This window comes from Aquarana catesbeiana, linkage group LG02, assembly GCF_042186555.1.
Source record: "Aquarana catesbeiana isolate 2022-GZ linkage group LG02, ASM4218655v1, whole genome shotgun sequence".
NCBI lineage: Eukaryota > Metazoa > Chordata > Amphibia > Anura > Ranidae > Aquarana > Aquarana catesbeiana.
The window spans coordinates 664811712-664828176 of NC_133325.1; the positions used below are offsets into that span (position 1 = coordinate 664811712).

General features: G+C 45.0%; 1 protein-coding gene across 2 annotated transcripts in view; it reads right to left on the reverse strand.

Moving 5' to 3' along the window:
* Nucleotides 1–16465, reverse strand: part of RPA1 (replication protein A1) — a 150899-nt gene that overhangs the window by 133423 nt on the left and 1011 nt on the right. For both annotated transcript variants that reach the window (XM_073616621.1, XM_073616620.1), the window contains exon 2: nt 10973–11020. Coding sequence is in view for 1 of the 2 variants with exons in the window: in XM_073616620.1 (XP_073472721.1) it covers nt 10973–11020 (48 nt within the window). In the remaining variant the exon portion in view is untranslated. The remainder of the gene's footprint in view (nt 1–10972; nt 11021–16465) is intronic.

Consider the following 16465-nt stretch of genomic DNA (forward strand, 5'->3'; position numbering starts at 1 on the left):
TGAGTGAAGTAGGGGGGGGAAATTTGCATCATACAAGGAATCAAAGCTGTCTGACAATTGAATCCCTAAGTATCGGATGGAGGATTTAGCCCAGGTGAAGGGAAAGGAGGCTTGTAGGTTACTCATCAGTGCAGGGGTTAGGAGAATAGGTAAAATTTCAGATTTGGAGTAATTAATTTTGAAATTTGAGAGTGATCCAAATAATTCCAGTTCTTTCATCAGGACTGGCAATGATAACAAGGGTTCTGAGAGGTGGAACAACACATCATCAGCGTAGGAGGATAGTTTGTGTTCAGTTTTTCCTACTCGTAGACCCCTTATGTCTGCATTCGCCCTGACCGTGCATAGTAATGGTTCAAGGACTAGAGCGAAGAGAAGGGGGGACAGGGGGCACCCTTGTCTTGTGCCATTCCTAATCGGGAATCTAGAGGAGAGCACTCCATTCACCTTGACCTGTGCACAGGGAGTAGAGTAAAGCGCCAGGATAGAGGTCAACATGCGTGTTTTAAGCCCTAGTGTCTCCAACACCGCTTTGAGGTACGACCAGTTGACCCGGTCGAAGGCCTTTTCAGCGTCTGTGGAGAGAATGATGTAAGGTTTGGAGTCAGGGTTTGATCGGGCCCAGTGGATGAGTTGTATGGCCCTAATGGAGTTGTCTCTCGCCTCCCTCCCCCTAATAAACCCAGTTTGGTCGGGGTGGATGATATTGGGCAGGAGATTCCCGATCCTATTCGCTAAAATCTTGGCTAGTATCTTAACGTCCACGTTAAGGAGGGAGATCGGGCGGTAGCTTTGGGGGAGCGTCGGGTCTTTACCGTCTTTTGGCAACACTGTGATGTGAGCCAGGAGTGCCTCAGAAGGCATGGGGGCCCCTTCCGCTATGGAATTAAAGTAGGCGCACATGTGGGGTTTAAGGAGGGGTAGGAAGGTTTTGTAGTACAATCCCGAATAACCGTCCGGTCCCGGGCTCTTACCTGTAGGGAGGGACTTCACTATCAGTTCAATCTCCCCAGGGGAGATCGGAAGTTCAAGGTCAGCGCATTGGTCTGCTCTTAAAGTTGGAGCGCCAGCAGCAGCCAAGTAGTCTCGTATGGCTGTGGACTTAGATTGCTGTGTTTCTAGGGGGATGTCAGGATGTAAATTGTATAGGTATGTGTAGTAATCTTGAAACCCTGAGGCAATTTTGGAGGACCGAGCAGATACCTCCCCTGAAGGGGAACATAATTTTTGTATGTAGGTCTGCGCGTGCTTCTTACGAATGGCTCTAGCAAGCATACGACCACATTTGTTGCTGTGTTCGTAATATTTGTGTGATACACGTCTGGCTTGCCTACGAGTCTGCCGATCAAGCAGGCGCAAAAACAAATCTCTTAACTCAGTTAGCCTCTGCAATGCCTCAGGGCCTCCATTTCGTTTATGTTTGAGTTCCGCGTCTTGTAGGGCAGCCAACACTCTGTCAAAGTCTGCCTGACGTATCTTTTTAAGTCTAGCCCCTTGAGATATTATCTCTCCTCTGACCACTGCCTTGTGGCCCTCCCACACTACGCCCATGCTGATATCGTCCGTCATATTTTCGTTAAAATAATTTGAGATGGTCTCAGATACCTTGGCTACTGCCACTGTATCGTCCAACAAATTTTCATTCAGCCTCCACGTCCAGGCTCCTCGGGAACCTGAAGGGAGTGTTAAGGTCACCCCCACTGGTGCGTGATCAGATAGAGTGATGTTCCCAATAAACGCGGACTGCATGAACTCTAGTGTTGGGCGGTCCACATAGACGTGGTCTATGCGGGTGTATACATCATGTACTGCCGAGTGATAGCTGAAGTCTCTCTCCTTTGGATGAAGGACCCTCCAGCTATCAAGCAGCAAGTTGGACTGTAATGACTTTCGGAAGTGTTTTAGGAAAGCATAAGAGTGTGAGTGTCTAGAGCTGGAGGTATCTAACAGGGGGTCCGGGCTAACATTGAAGTCCCCTCCCAAAATAACATAGCCTTCTTTAAAGTCTGCTAGTAGGTCTAGAGTGCTGTCTATGAAAGTAATTTGATTGGAATTGGGCGCATATAACGAGGCGAAGGTATATTTCCGTCCCGCTATGGTTCCTTTCAAAAATACATAACGGCCTAGTGGGTCTATTTTGCTGTCCGAGAGCTGAAAGGGGCAATTCCTGTGAATAGCAATCGTGGTGCCTTTAGATTTAGCTGTGGGGGAGGTGCTATGGAACCATTGGCTAAATAAATGGGTAGGTAATCTAGGCAGGGAGAGATGAGTAAAGTGGGTTTCCTGTATGAAAACCACGTGCGCTTTTAATTTCTTAAGTTCCCACCAAAGTTTGTTTCTTTTCCCCGGGGAGCATAGGCCTCTTATATTGTATGATATTACCTTAATGGTAGACATATCTGAATAAGTGGTAGGGAGGATGTCGGATGGACTCACTCGCCCGGCGCAGCATCCGAAGTCTTTGGTTGCTCCTAGAAAGGAAGAAGAGAGGGGAACAGAACGGAGGGGGGGAGGAAAGTGAATGGAAAAATGAACAGAGAAAACAAACTGTTAAAATAACGTAAACAATACGACAAGACATTCTCAAAGTCTGTAAATAGAACATCTATAGGTGGGAGGTCCCCCTCAGAAAGAAGGGGGCCTCAGACCTTACCTATTGCCCCAACTAGGGACTGTACCCAATATAGGGTGGCCTACGTGGGGGAACGTGGGCCTAAACACAGGGTGGAGAGCGGGGCCCCGTCTCCACACACCGCGTCTTAAAAGGTGTTTGGGGTTGGAGGTGGGGATAAACTACTGCGTTAAATTAAATTTTGGAGTTCACATTTTCCCACCCAGTACCAGAACATCAGAGAATACGTATGTGAGAAAAAATTATTATTTACTACTAGTCATGACTCTTGAGTGATCTGCAATCACAGCCAACTGGACACCAGCTAAAAGCGTTAAGGCTGAGATCGGGGGGTCTAATCTCTGCAGGAGAGAAAAGCGGGGGGGCCTTTTCTTAACTACTGGGGAAGTCTATGACCACTGTAAGAGTCCAGAGGGACTATCCCCTCAGTCACGGGTAATTGAGGAGCCATGGAGGGTATCCTGATGTTGAAGCTGTCTGTCCCTTCTGCGGTTCCTACGGGTAGTAGTTGACCATGGTGTGGGGACCTGGATCCCAGGAACGCCAGATGAAATTCTCCAATCCGGAAAGTCCACAGCGTCCAGGCCCAGAGAGGACAGGAACTGAGGGAGATCATCTTTGTTGCGGAGTGTGACTTGTCTTCCATCTTTAGTCGCCTGCAGAAAAAAGGGGAACCCCCAGCGGTAAGGAAGGCCAGCATCTTGGATCGCCGTCAAGAGGGGCTTCAGGGCTCTGCGCTGCATGAGGGTGCGTCTAGATATGTCCTGATAAAAGAATAAACGTGCACCATCGAAATCATAGTAGGGCTTGTTGCGCATTTTTTGCATGATGCTGTCTTTTAAAGTGAATTTGTGGAGTTTGCAAATTACATCTCTGGGGTTGTCCACTTCTTGGGAGGGGGGTCTTAGTGCCCTGTGAGCTCGGTCGATTTCTATCGGAGCCGTGGCCGGAAGGCCCAATATGTCTCTGAATATATCTGTCAGCGTGGGGATAATATCCCTTGGGGCTGTGGCTTCTGGGAGACCCCGAATCCTAATGTTCGCTCTTCTGCTGCGATTTTCTGCATCATCCAGCTGACATAATAGGGTTTCAATCTGCTGGTCTTGCTGCTGACATTTAGATTGCAGTAGGGCAATAGTGGGGAGAACTTCCTCTAGCTTCTCTTCTAATGCTTCTACCCTGTTACCCAGGTGGGAAGTATCAGCTTTTAGTTGGGCAATGTCCTCTGTGAAAGCTTTCTCTACCCTGCTTGTAAAACGTTCAAGGTCCTCCTTAGTGGGTAAAGACATAATATGGCGCTTGATATCCTCTTCACAGAGGTAGTCAGATAGTTCAGAGCGGCCATCTAAAGAGGCAGGGGAGGCACAGGGGGCTGAATCACTCACCGACCCTGGGGATGGCACCGGAGATGTTGCTGAAGCTGAGGCTGTCCCTTTCAGGGTTCGGGTTGTGGTCGTTGCTGGCTGAGAGGATTTTGTAGCTTTCTGGGCCTTCCCGGTCGGCGCCATCTTGGAGGCTTCCGGGCCTGGTCCTCGGGTCCCGGAAAAGTATAAATCTAGCTGTCCCTGCCGCGATCTGTCGGTCTTGGTCGGTTGGGAGCTCTGCCGAGATCGTTGTGACATGGGGGGATCTTGTAAAAGTGAGTATCCCCCTATGTAAAGCTGATATTGTGCTGCGGTGTAGCGGAGCTGAGGCAAAGCACGTCCTCACTCCTCCATGTCCAGGACACGCCCCCCGCACATTTCCTTTTAAGTGGCTGCGCTTGGGCCTTGTCCTGAGTCTTGGTCTGCAAGACAAAATAAATGACCCACAATGTAATTAAAGCCACACAATCACTCCGTAACACCACGTGCAGGAGGGAGGAAAGGTGTCCCCTTACACCCACTACTACAGAGGGGGGAGGGGGAGGGAACACTCACAGGGATAGTAAGGTGGTGACAGAACACCCCAGGCTTACCTGTGAGGTGCTGGTGTTGGGAACTGCATCCGCTGCCTGTGCAGGTACTGCAGGAGGATCCATTCTGCCCCTCTTGGTCATCCACAGCCTGGCTGCTTAACACCAAGAAACACCAGCAGCCAGCGTTCTCTGTTCGCGCTGTTTATGAAGACTGGAACCTCGTCTCCGGCGCCCGATGATGATGTCATATGCCCCGGAAGTAACCCTCTCCAGGCACTTCCTGTGGGCCAGCTTGGAGCGCAATAGCTCCGCCCCCTCGAACGCTGCGGCTTCCTCCATTCCTTGCTCAGATCAGCCAGGCTGTCAGCAGGGAAGGACAACCGAAGCTCAGCTGAGCTAGAGTGCAATGCACTGCGCTAGGGGCACGACCTCACACCGGTCCTGGCCCTCTCCAGGCACTGAGGACAGAGAACAGCAACACAGCCAACCTCCCCAGCGGTGTGCTGCTTCTGGCAGAGGAAGAGGTAAGTGATATGCCCCAGAAAAAAGGCCATACAAAGCCCCTGCTTATAAGGCCTATGGGAGCAGGTTCCATGAACATGTTACCCCCCGTCCGGAGGAAACACAAATAACTGACATGGGCCTGGAGGACCGCCCTTTTATCTGGTGGGGGTGACGTGTTTCCTGTCCTGGTAGGAGGAGCCCAAGGTCTCATGGGCTGTCCTGGAAGACGCTTGGAGAAAGTTTGTTGCCATTTCCACAAGCGAGCGCAATTTTGAAGCGTGAGCATTGGGTATCCATTTACTCGGCGTAATATTATCTTTCACAATATTAAAAAAAATTGGGCTAACTTTACGGTTATCTTATTTTTTTTAATTAAAAAAGTGCGCTTGTAAGACCGCTGAAAGTATTGCAACAACCGCCATTTTATTCTCTAGGGTGTTAGAAAAAAAAAAAAAAGTATAATGTTTGGGGGTTCTAAGTAATTTTCTAGCAAAAAAAAAGTTTTTAACTTGTAAACAAATCTCAAAAAGAGGCTCGGTCCTTAAGTGGTTAAAGCTAAAGATAGTTTTCTATTCAAGGTACAATAATAATTTTGTTTATTCAGCATGGAGCTTAGTTATGTAGCATGAGGCTGTATATTCTACAATTTTTTAATTTTTGGTAAACTCATTCAATTAATCCAAGCTCTGCAAGATGAGATAACATGCACTGCATTGATGCATTCACACAATTTCAAAAGTAACCATGAGTTAAACAAAGTTCAGGAATATTCTTTTATCCCACCGTTTTGCAAATCTATGTACACTACAAACTATATGATTGAATCGGTTCTGATATCGCTGTTTTACTAACCTTCTAACAGCTTATTATTCTAAACAGGAAACCTTCATTTTGTTTGCAAATATTAAAGATTCTAACTACCAGCAAGAATAAGTCCTTCCATTTTAAAGGGCACCTGTCATTTCAGATCCATCATGGCAGCACCCGTTAGAGGGTGTCACGTTACATTCGGCTACCCATCACATTTTGCTACCCGCTGGAGTACGCATGTGCACCAATGCCATACGCGTTCCAACACTGTTGTAAGACCACTTTGCCACAGGGCCGCTCGCCACGCTTCGGGCACGGCCTCGCTTCCCTCGGCATAATTATAATCTAACTATGTCCACTTGGATGGTGGGGCTTAAACATGGACTCAGGGGTGTGGCCACAAAATTCTGTGCAAGCGCAGATCGCCACATTGTTGGAACACATATGGCGGCGTCGTGCAGTCCAGCGGGTAACCAAATGTGATGGGTCGTCACATGTGACGCTACACGGGCATCCACTCACCTGCTGCCACCACGTCCCTCACCTTGTTGTGTCACTGCCGCATCACCAGCTGTCCAATTAAAGTGAATAAGAGTGTCAGTGAACCAACAACGGGTCAGAAGAGGAGCTGCGGGACAGAGATGACAGTTGCTCTTTAACCCCTTCCCGACCAGCCGCCGCAGTTGTACTGGTTGGCTCCCCTGGGCGAACTGATGTAACTAAGTTGGTTTGTCTTTTGACCACTATGTGGCACGCCTGAGCTGATGCGGGTGCCCGGCGGTCGCGATAACCACCGGGCACCCGCGATCACTCCACAAAGAGACAGAACGGAGATCTGTCAATGTAAACAGACAGATCTTCGTGCTGTCAGGGGTGAGGAGAGCGATCTGTTCATACCAAGTATGAACAATGAATCGCTCTCCTCACCCAGGCAGTTCCATCCCCCCCCAGAGTTAGAATCATTCCCTAGATAACACAGTTAACCCCTTGATCGCCCCCTATTGTTAACCCCTTCCCTGTCAGTGACATTTACACAGTAATCAGTGCATTTTTATAGTACTGATTGCTGTATAAATGCCAATGGTCCCAAAAAATGTGTCAAAAGTGTCCGATCTGTCTGCCATAATGTCGCAGTCCTGATAAAAAAAAAAAAAAATATATATATATATATATATATATATATATATATATATATATATATATATATATATATATATATAAAAATAAATAATCGCAGATCACCGCCATTACTAGTAAAACAAATAAAAAATGCCATAAAATTTATCCCCTATTTTGTAGACACTAACTTTTGCGCAAACCAATATAAGCCTATTGCGATTTTTATTACCACAAATATGTAGAAGAATACATATGGGCCTAAACTGAGGAAAAAATGTGCTTTTTAAAAAAATAAAGGGGATTTTTATTATAGCAAAAAGCACAATATTTTGTTTTATTTTCAAAATTGTCCTTTTTTTGTTTATAGCGCAAAAAAAAAAAAAAAAAAAAAGCAGACATGATCAAATACCACCAAAAGAAAGCTCTATTTGTGGGAAAATTTTGTTTGGGTACAACCTTGCACGGCCCCGCAATTGTCAGTTAGAGCGACGCAGTGCCGTATTGCAAAAAATGGCCTGATCTTGAGCTGCCAAATTTTCCGTGGCTGAACTGGTTAAAAAATTTGGTCTAAAATAGAGTCGATTTAAATCAAGCCTTTTTACTAGTGATTTAAGTCAAATCCACCCCGAAAGAGGATTTATAAAGTCTGCGGCAGGTTGGTCCCCCTGCGCGAAACCACGTAACTGTACGTTGGCTTGCGGGGTCCGGATAGCTCGTGGCCGCCAGTCGCGATGACCGCCAGCCACGAGCGATCGTGACCAGGAGACACAGAACAGGGATGAGTGTGTGTAAATACACACTTCCCTGTTCTGACAGGAGTGACAAATTGTGTGTTCTTATTAGCTAGGAACCATGATCCGTCACTTTCCCTAGTTAGTCCCTCCCCCTTCAGTTAGAATCACCTCACAGGGAACACAGTTAACCCCTTCACTGCCAGTAACATTTCTACAGTAATCAATGCATTTTTAATCGCACTGATCGTTGTATTAATGGCAATAGTTCCAATGTGTCAAAATTGTCCGATGTGTCCGCCATAATGTCGCAGTCACGATAAAAAAAAAAAAAAAAAAAAAATCGCAGATCGCCACCATTACTAGTAAAAAAAAAAAAAAATTAAATAAAAATGCTATAAATCTATCCCCTATTTTGCAGACACTAACTTTTGCGTAAACCAATCAATATACGCTTATTGCAATTTTTTTTTACCAAAAATATGTAGAAGAATACACATCGGCCTAAACTGAGGAAAAAAATATTTTTTTTTATATATTTTTAGGGGATATTATAGCAAAAAGTAAAAAAATAATGCTTTTTTTTTTTTTTTTTTTTTAAATTGACGCTCTTTTTGTTTATAGCACAAAAAGGACGTCAATTTTGTTTGGGTACAACATCGCACGACCGCGCAATTGTCAGTTAAAGCAACGCAGTGCTGAATCGCAAAAAGTGCTCTAGTCAGGAAGGGGGTAAATTCTTCCAGGGCTGAAGTAGTTAATATCCCCTCAATAAACAAACAAAACCAAAATGCAAGGACTGCTTTGTCTCCGGGTAGTGAAAAAGTGTGTGCCTGGCTGGGCAGGGTGACAGACGGACCATTATACTCAGCAGCCCCTACGGGGGTACTGCTACACAATTTAAGCCGGGCAGAGACTTGGTGGGAGCAGTCAGGGGACCCGGGTAGAGACTTGGTGGGAGCAGTCAGGGGACCCGGGTAGAGACTTGGTGGGAGCAGTCAGGGGACCCGGGTAGAGACTTGGTGGGAGCAGTCAGGCTGCAAGCTTTGAGCCCACTCAGCCTTACTGGGTGTAGTCTATGAAAAGTGAGACATCCACCCCTCCCCCACATACCACATCCTGGTGATCAAATTTAATACTGCAACTGATCAGGTGACCTCAGACACACACACTGCACCATAACAATAATCAAATCACTGGAGCTTCTACTCTGCCCAGCTCTGACTAGATACATCCCCCCTTAAATCAGATCAGTTGTCTGTGTTCTGCTGGGGTCCTGTGAGATGACTGTACTATGCATGCATTAACTCCTCACACACTGATCTGTGGCTCACACCCCCTGATGAGAAACATCCAGTCAAAAGCCAGGAAAGGCACCACATGACTTCAGCATGCTCAAGCATGCTGAGGTGTGGCGCAGCCAATCCTGGGAGAGCTGGAGAATAAAGGAGGGGGGATGTGAAGTACATAGAATGTCTCTCACATGCTTGTGCATGAGATAAGGAAGTCACCTGTCAGTCACAGCAAGGGGTAAGAAACAGACACCTAAAAAGATAAGAGGATTGCTCAGAAATGAATTAACTCTTCGTGGCAAGACTGGGCACAGATGAAATGACATCCTATACTCCACAAGGTACAAGTCTTAATTAAAAAAAAATGTTTTGGGTTTTTCACAGAAGTGAAGAGAAAACGCTCCTATTGGACACAGATGGCAAAACAAAAACACCTGACAAGGGTAATAACCCTCTTACCCTATCCAAAATAAAAATGTTTGGCTTTAGTTACACTTTAAATGGAATTTTTACAAGCATTACACAACCAGCATGTCAGTGAACAATAGGGTGCCTTAGCCAGTTTACAATGTTTGCACTCAGAGTTGTACAGTTAATGGCAAGTTAAATTATATTAACTGACAAACACAAAACTGGTGTATACTTAAAGGGGTTAAGCATTAAAGCGGAGCGCCGCCGAAAATTTTTTTTTTTTAAACTCAGCAGCTACAAATACTGCAGCTGCCGACTTTTAAAACATGGACACTTACCTGTCCAGGGCGCCCGCGATGTCGGCACCCGAGGCGGAACCGTCTCTCCGTCCTCGGGTGCTGCCGCCTCCATCTTCGGTAAGGGAATCAGGAAGTGAAGCCGTGCGGCTACACTTCCCGGTTCCCTACTGCGCATGCGCGAGTCACGCAGCGCAATACGGATGGTCCCTGCTGCCTCTGGGACCCGTGTGTTTCCCAGCAGGGAGGGAGCAGGAAGTGGTGTAAATAACCGCAGATTCTGCGGCTAACTATGCCGGAAGTGAGTACAGATACCTGTAATATACAGGTATCTGTACTCCCCTCCCCCCTGAAAGGTGCCAACTGTGTCACCGGAGGGGGGGGGGGGGGAATCTGATGAGTGGAAGTTCCACTTTTGGGTGGAACTCCACTTTAAGGTTTGTTCCCTTGGCGGAGACGCGCTGTACCTCTCTGCCCAGGGTTCTCGGCTCTTGATTGGATAGATTGATAGCAGCGCAGCCATTGGCTCCCTCTGCTGTCAATCAAATCCAATGACGGGGGCAGGCAGAATCCAGAATTCTGTGTCTATGGGCACAAATGCTGGACTCGGGAGCATGCCCGCAAGGTAACTCCCTGGGAGGACGCTTCGAACCGATGCGAAAGAGGAGCCACGAGCGCCGTTGGGGGACCCCAGAAGAGTAGGATTGGGGCCACACTGCAAAACAAACTGTGCAGTGGAGGCAAGTATGATATGTTTGTTTAAAAAAAAAAAAAAAAAAACCTGAGGGTTTACAATCACTTTAAGAGCAGCCCCAGTTTCTGCGACATCAACTTTAAAACAAGCCCCAATGCCTGGCCATTAAGAGCAGCATCAATGTCTACACACTTTCAGTCTCAAATTAATCCCAAAACAGTCACTCCCACATGCATGTCTGCTCCACCACTGCAACCCTCCCAACATGCACGTCTGCTCCACCAATGCAACCCTCCCCCCACATGCATCCCCATGATCTTACTGATTTTGAGTGTTTTTCCTTCATTATCCAACCAGCAGTTGGGGGTTGGTCCATGACTAAGCTGTTCCATGTAACATTACTGGACATGATTGACATAACTATACTGAGCAGCAGGGCAGTCTGCATCACAAAACAATCTGGACATTACTACATAACATTTGGCAACTATACAGGTCAGATGTATTTCAACTATGTGACCAGCTGTTTGCCCGGATCTAAACTTTATGATGATAGGTAAAAATGTTCAAATACTGGAATACTCACAATGACTTGCAAAATAGGATGTAATGAAGTCTCCCCTTGCAGAATACCCTAATATTAAAAAAACAAAAATAATAAGTCACATTTTCAGTGCAAGAGAAAAAAAAAAGCAGTAAAACTAGTAGTAGTAGCAGAAATTTACTGACAGAAAAACCAATTATACAACTACTCAAAAGTTTTATTCTCAAGTTTATCAACATAAGCTGCCCATAGATGTAAATTCCGCTGGGACCAGCTGAATTTTGATCCATCTATGGTTGTCCCTGCTCAACAGAAGTCAATCAAACGATCAACATCTGTCAAACAGGACTATTGGAAAACCGAGAAACACTTGTTTCCACAGTCTTTCTGCCTTGCTGGCAGGATGAGCAAGGCATTGCTCCCTCACTGATGAAAAAGCTGCAGAATCTTTGTCACCAATGGGATAATGAAGCCTTGCCTATCAGAAGTGACACGGGAAAAGGTTTCTCTGCCATGTATTGCATTCATTAATAGAGCACAAGTATGACATGTCCTCAAGAGCGCAGCAGAGAGAGAGCACACTCACCTGTTCCTAACAGTGCTGACAGCTCTTTGGCTGCACCAACAAAGTGTTGCTTCATAGCTACTCTCTCCCCACTGGTGTGCTTCTGCCAACAAACTTGCTAATGTAGAACATGGAATCTCACCAGCACAAAACAGCCGTTTATGGTTACAGTGTAAGTGAAGCTTCGAAAGCACAAAGTGGGTAGCACTTTTTCTGCCTGGCAGCACCAGGGTTGTTGGTTCGAATCCCAACCAGAGCACTACCTGCCTGGAGTTTGCATGTTCTCTCTGTGCCTGCATGGATTTCCTCCAGGTACTCCGGTTTCCTCCCACACTCCAAAGACATGCTGGTAGGTTAATTGGCTTCTGTCTAAATTGACCCTAGTATATATGAATGTGAGTTAGGGACCTTGGATTGTAAGCTCTGAGGGCAGGGACTGATGTAAAATGTATAATATATATGAAAAGTGCTGCGTAAATTGATAGCGCTATATAAGTATATGTAATAAATAAACTAAGCTCCTTCTTCAGGCAGACAGTATGGGAAGGATCCTCTCTGATTTGTCTGCAATGTATATATTGAACCCTGGTTTGTAATGAAATTGTCACTGTTTGCCCAACGAAGGGGCTTAGTGCTCTAAAATGTCGCTTACACCGTATACAATGGCTTTGTTTTGAGCGAATGATGTGTTGGAGAGATTTGATGTTCTAGATTTCTGACAACTGGCACCATCTGCTCTACTTGCTACAGCAGTCAAATTTTTTTGCCTCCGAACTGGAATGTTCTGCTCCTTACTGTACAAAGATTGCTAATTTGAAATGGCTTTAAAACAGATCTAAAACCTAATTGAATAACATTTACTTTGCTAGAGCACTGTGTATTAAACAATTGCCATTTTTTCCATAAAGATACTGTTTCAACATTTTTGTTCTGTTTTGCATCCAAGCACTGCTGATCTCTTCCATTTCAGTTTTTTACGCAAGTGTAACCTTTATTCTAATAAATTCTCAATACCTACTGATTTGCACTATGGAGAGCCATCTATTTTTTTGGGTCCTTCCCGGTTGATTGCCCATTTATCCACCGGATGGAGCCATCCTGTTCTGCCTTTCTCCACACTGTGAGGTCGTATTAGGACACTATTACTGACCGGGCACCTGGTTTACTTACAAGCTGATTTACAGCTTGCCTTTGGTAAGCATTCAATTTAGCTGGTGGTGGATTTTTCACATGGTGTCATCTGAAGAATTGTTTAGCCTTATTGCACTCCTATTGGATATAATTGGGATTTTACATTCTGACTTTATTTCACTGCTGGGACTTTTTATTGTTTAATTTTTTTCCATAATCACTTAGGTTGTTTTCAGTGTTTATTTCTGACACATATGTGGGTCCTTCAGGGATCTATCTTTATATTATTTTATATCATTTCACCTGTTTATAGCGCGGTTCATGTTTATTTATTATTTATCTATTTGTGCATATCTCACAAATTTAGAGCTGCAGCTTTTTTCCTGTGGTACATGTTTTTGTGTTAGAGCGGTAATCTTTTTCTTTTTTTATGCCTTGCTCCAGCATAGGCTGCACATTACCCAGGACTGGCATCCGGGTAATGACAACACCAACGCTAGCTATCTCTTCCTGGCTCTAAGGCTCCATTCACAACTAAGCAATTTGAATCGAAAGAGGAATCTCGCAGGGCGTGTTTGCGATACCACTACTTCCTAATGGTGCAAATCGCGATTCCGTCACCCAAAAGAAGCTCCTGCTCCTTTTTTGGGAGACAAGCTTTGTGTGTTGTAAGTTTTGCAGCGTGATTTGTCATGCAATTATTGCAGCAAAATCACACTGCAATTAGGGGGCCCTTAAGAAGTAATGGCATCACAAACGAGTCATGCGTTTTACCGAAATTTTGTATCGCAGGCAGAATCTCACCAATTCAAATTGCCTAGGTGTGAAAGGAGCCTTACAGCCAGTGCCCCAAAGATGCATTGCTAAATCTTGCATATGCACATACAGAGATCTGGTACCAGTGGAGGATAGTTATGCTTCCCAAGATATCAATATCACATACCAGGAGGCATAACTTTCCTCCATGAATTCCCCATCAGCCCTGGTTCACACTGATGCTGTCTACTGCGGGTGTCAATGGAAAGTTGACACCTCAAAAGCAGGTCGCAAATGCAGTGCGTTTGCTTGAACCTAATCCCATGAGTATAAACATCCATACAATTGGAGTCCAGTGCAAATAAAAAAATCTGCCCGCACCTTTCAGATGCAGAGCAATTTGGGCCATCCAAAACCTATGGGCTCAAATCGCACTGCACAAAATCGTATGTGATTTGCACAGGGATGCAGTGCGATTCTCACACGTGGTTCACAGTGTGAACCAGGCTCAGTGGCACATGTGACAGGAGGACAACTCAGGAACACAACTGTGAGACAGTTGTCACCCAACAATAAGTAACTGAACGAGGACCTTGATGGTAAAATCATCAGGTATTAAACCCAAAAAAATAAAAATAAATTATATATTGCAGCTTTCCATTTCTTAGATGTGGTGGCTGAATCAGTTTTCTTTTTTAGGCTTTTTTTCCCCCTGGTGATCTGGCCAGTAACATACCCCCTTTATTACAGTGCTTCCACTCTGGATGAAGGAGCACAGAGGGCAACTTCGGACAGCAGCATTTAGATACCCTAACAAATTTAAACTTCAGCTCACACTGCAGTTACAGCAACAGTTTGTTTTTATTTTCTTTGGGAATAAAGGTTTTATATAAATAAAATCTGATCATTGTAAGTACTCATTAGTGGCAAAATTGTATATTGAAAAACAATAGATTTACTGGCCAGATCACAAGGTAAAAATAAAAGAAAGCCTAAAAAAACAAAAAAAAAAACAAAACTATTGCTGCCACCATATCTAAGAATTGGTAAGCTGTAATATATTAAATGTTTACTATTAGACTATTAGGTTTATTACTGCTATAAAGAGCAACTTTATTCTCCCAAGGAATTTTTCAGTCCTGCCTTTTGTGCTTTGTTATACTGCAATAATATATTTACAAGCCCAGCAGATCCAGCATTGTCCAACTCCAGGGCCTGAACCACCATCTTTATTTCCCAGAGAGCTCGCTATCACTTTCTGGCTCTTGCAGCCAGTGCCCCAAAGACGCATTGTCAAATCTCGCACATGAGCATACAGAGATCCGATACCGTGTCTTTTTTTATCTATTGTTCTATGAATGGAGGATACCAACAGCACATACTGTATAGGAGAAAGTATTACGTTCCTCCAATAAAATGGTTCTAAAGTCTCAAACTTTTTCACCTTCATGCATTCTATGCATGAAGGTAAAATAACCTTCTTGCGGTGAGCTTTTTTTTTTAGGTCACGTGACAAAAAAAAAAAAACACACATTTTGTGGCGCTTCCCATACATATCAATGGACAGGGGCATTTTTGAGGCGCTCCACAGATGCTGTTTGCAGGACTTTTTTCACCACACCGCCCCAGTGTAAAAGCATCCATTGAAATGAAAGGAATCAGTTTTCAGGCGCTATTTTTAGCTCGAAACCGGCTCAGTGTGAAAGGTCTCAGCCTGGGTTCACACTGATGCAAATTTACAGCGGGTTTGATGCATTTAGGAGTACACAGATTCGCAGGTCATGTAAAAAGCATAGTATTCCATGGAGTTAGTTCACATCTATGCATTGCAAATTTGATGAGAGAAAGAGGAAAAAAAAAAAAAGGTTCCTGTGCGTGTTGACTGCGGGTGCAATGCAAATTCCAATGGTGCAGTGCGAATCTTGTCTTCATAGGCTTCAATTGAACTTGTAGAAAACTCGCAGCACACAGTTCACATCTCTGCGAATTGTTCACTGTCTGCCTCCAGAAATTCGCTGTAAATTCACACCTGGCCACCTCAAAAACGCAAGGCAAACTCGCACAGGACAAAAAAAAAAAAAATGGATCAAATTTGCAGTTCATCGCATCGCAGTAGTGTGAACTTAGTCTTAAAGCAGAGTTCCACTGTTTTTTTAGTTTATTAAAAGTAAGCAGCTACAAAAAGTATAGCTGCTGACTTTTAATAAACAGACACTCACCTGTCCCACGGTCCAGCGATGAGGCCGCCCGAAGCCTCGCTCCTCTCCCCCTCTCCACCGCCGACATTGTGAGCGTGGGCGCACGGCTGTGACAGTTTGCGGCTTCACAGCTGGGCGCGAGCCGCGCTCTGTCAACAACCAGGCAATGTTCTGGGACCCGTCGCGTGTCTCAGAACATTACCAGGAGGGAGGGGCCACCTAGCAATCGCCTATGAGGTTAGAAGCCTGGAAGGAGGAAGTGAGACAGGAAGTCCCACTCCAAACCAGGTACCCAGCTTCCCCCCAAAAAATGACATGCCAATTGTATCATGTCAGGGGGCGAGGAGTACTTAAAGCGGAAGTTCCATTTTTGGGTGGAACTCCGCTTTAAGGGCCGGTTCACACTGCTGCGAATTTGAGCCGTTGCGATGGCCTAAAATTCGCAAGTCACTTAAATAACATAGTTTTCCATTAGTGCCGTTCACATCAATGCGTTGCCAATCTAAGCTGCGTACAAAAAGGGTCCTGTGCGAGTTTGATCCGTGTGCAATGCAAATTCAATGCAGTATTTGCCGCAAAATCGCAGTATATTCGCCAGAACACAAAGAATTTGAAATGAAAATGTGCAACGCAATCGGATCAAATTTGTGCAAAATTCGCACCGCAGCAGTATGAACTGGCACTAAAGCAGAACTAAAGACACGATTACTTACCTTAGTTCCAATGGTCAGACACCCATGAGGTACTTTGCTGGCATAGTCCCACCAGGTCCAAAGTGATGCCAGGAGGGAGTGACAAAGGGTTAAATATGCAGTTACAGCAGTTTTTTTTTTTCCTTTGGAGGTAAAGGTTTTACATAAAAAGCTGATCAATGTAAGCACCCCA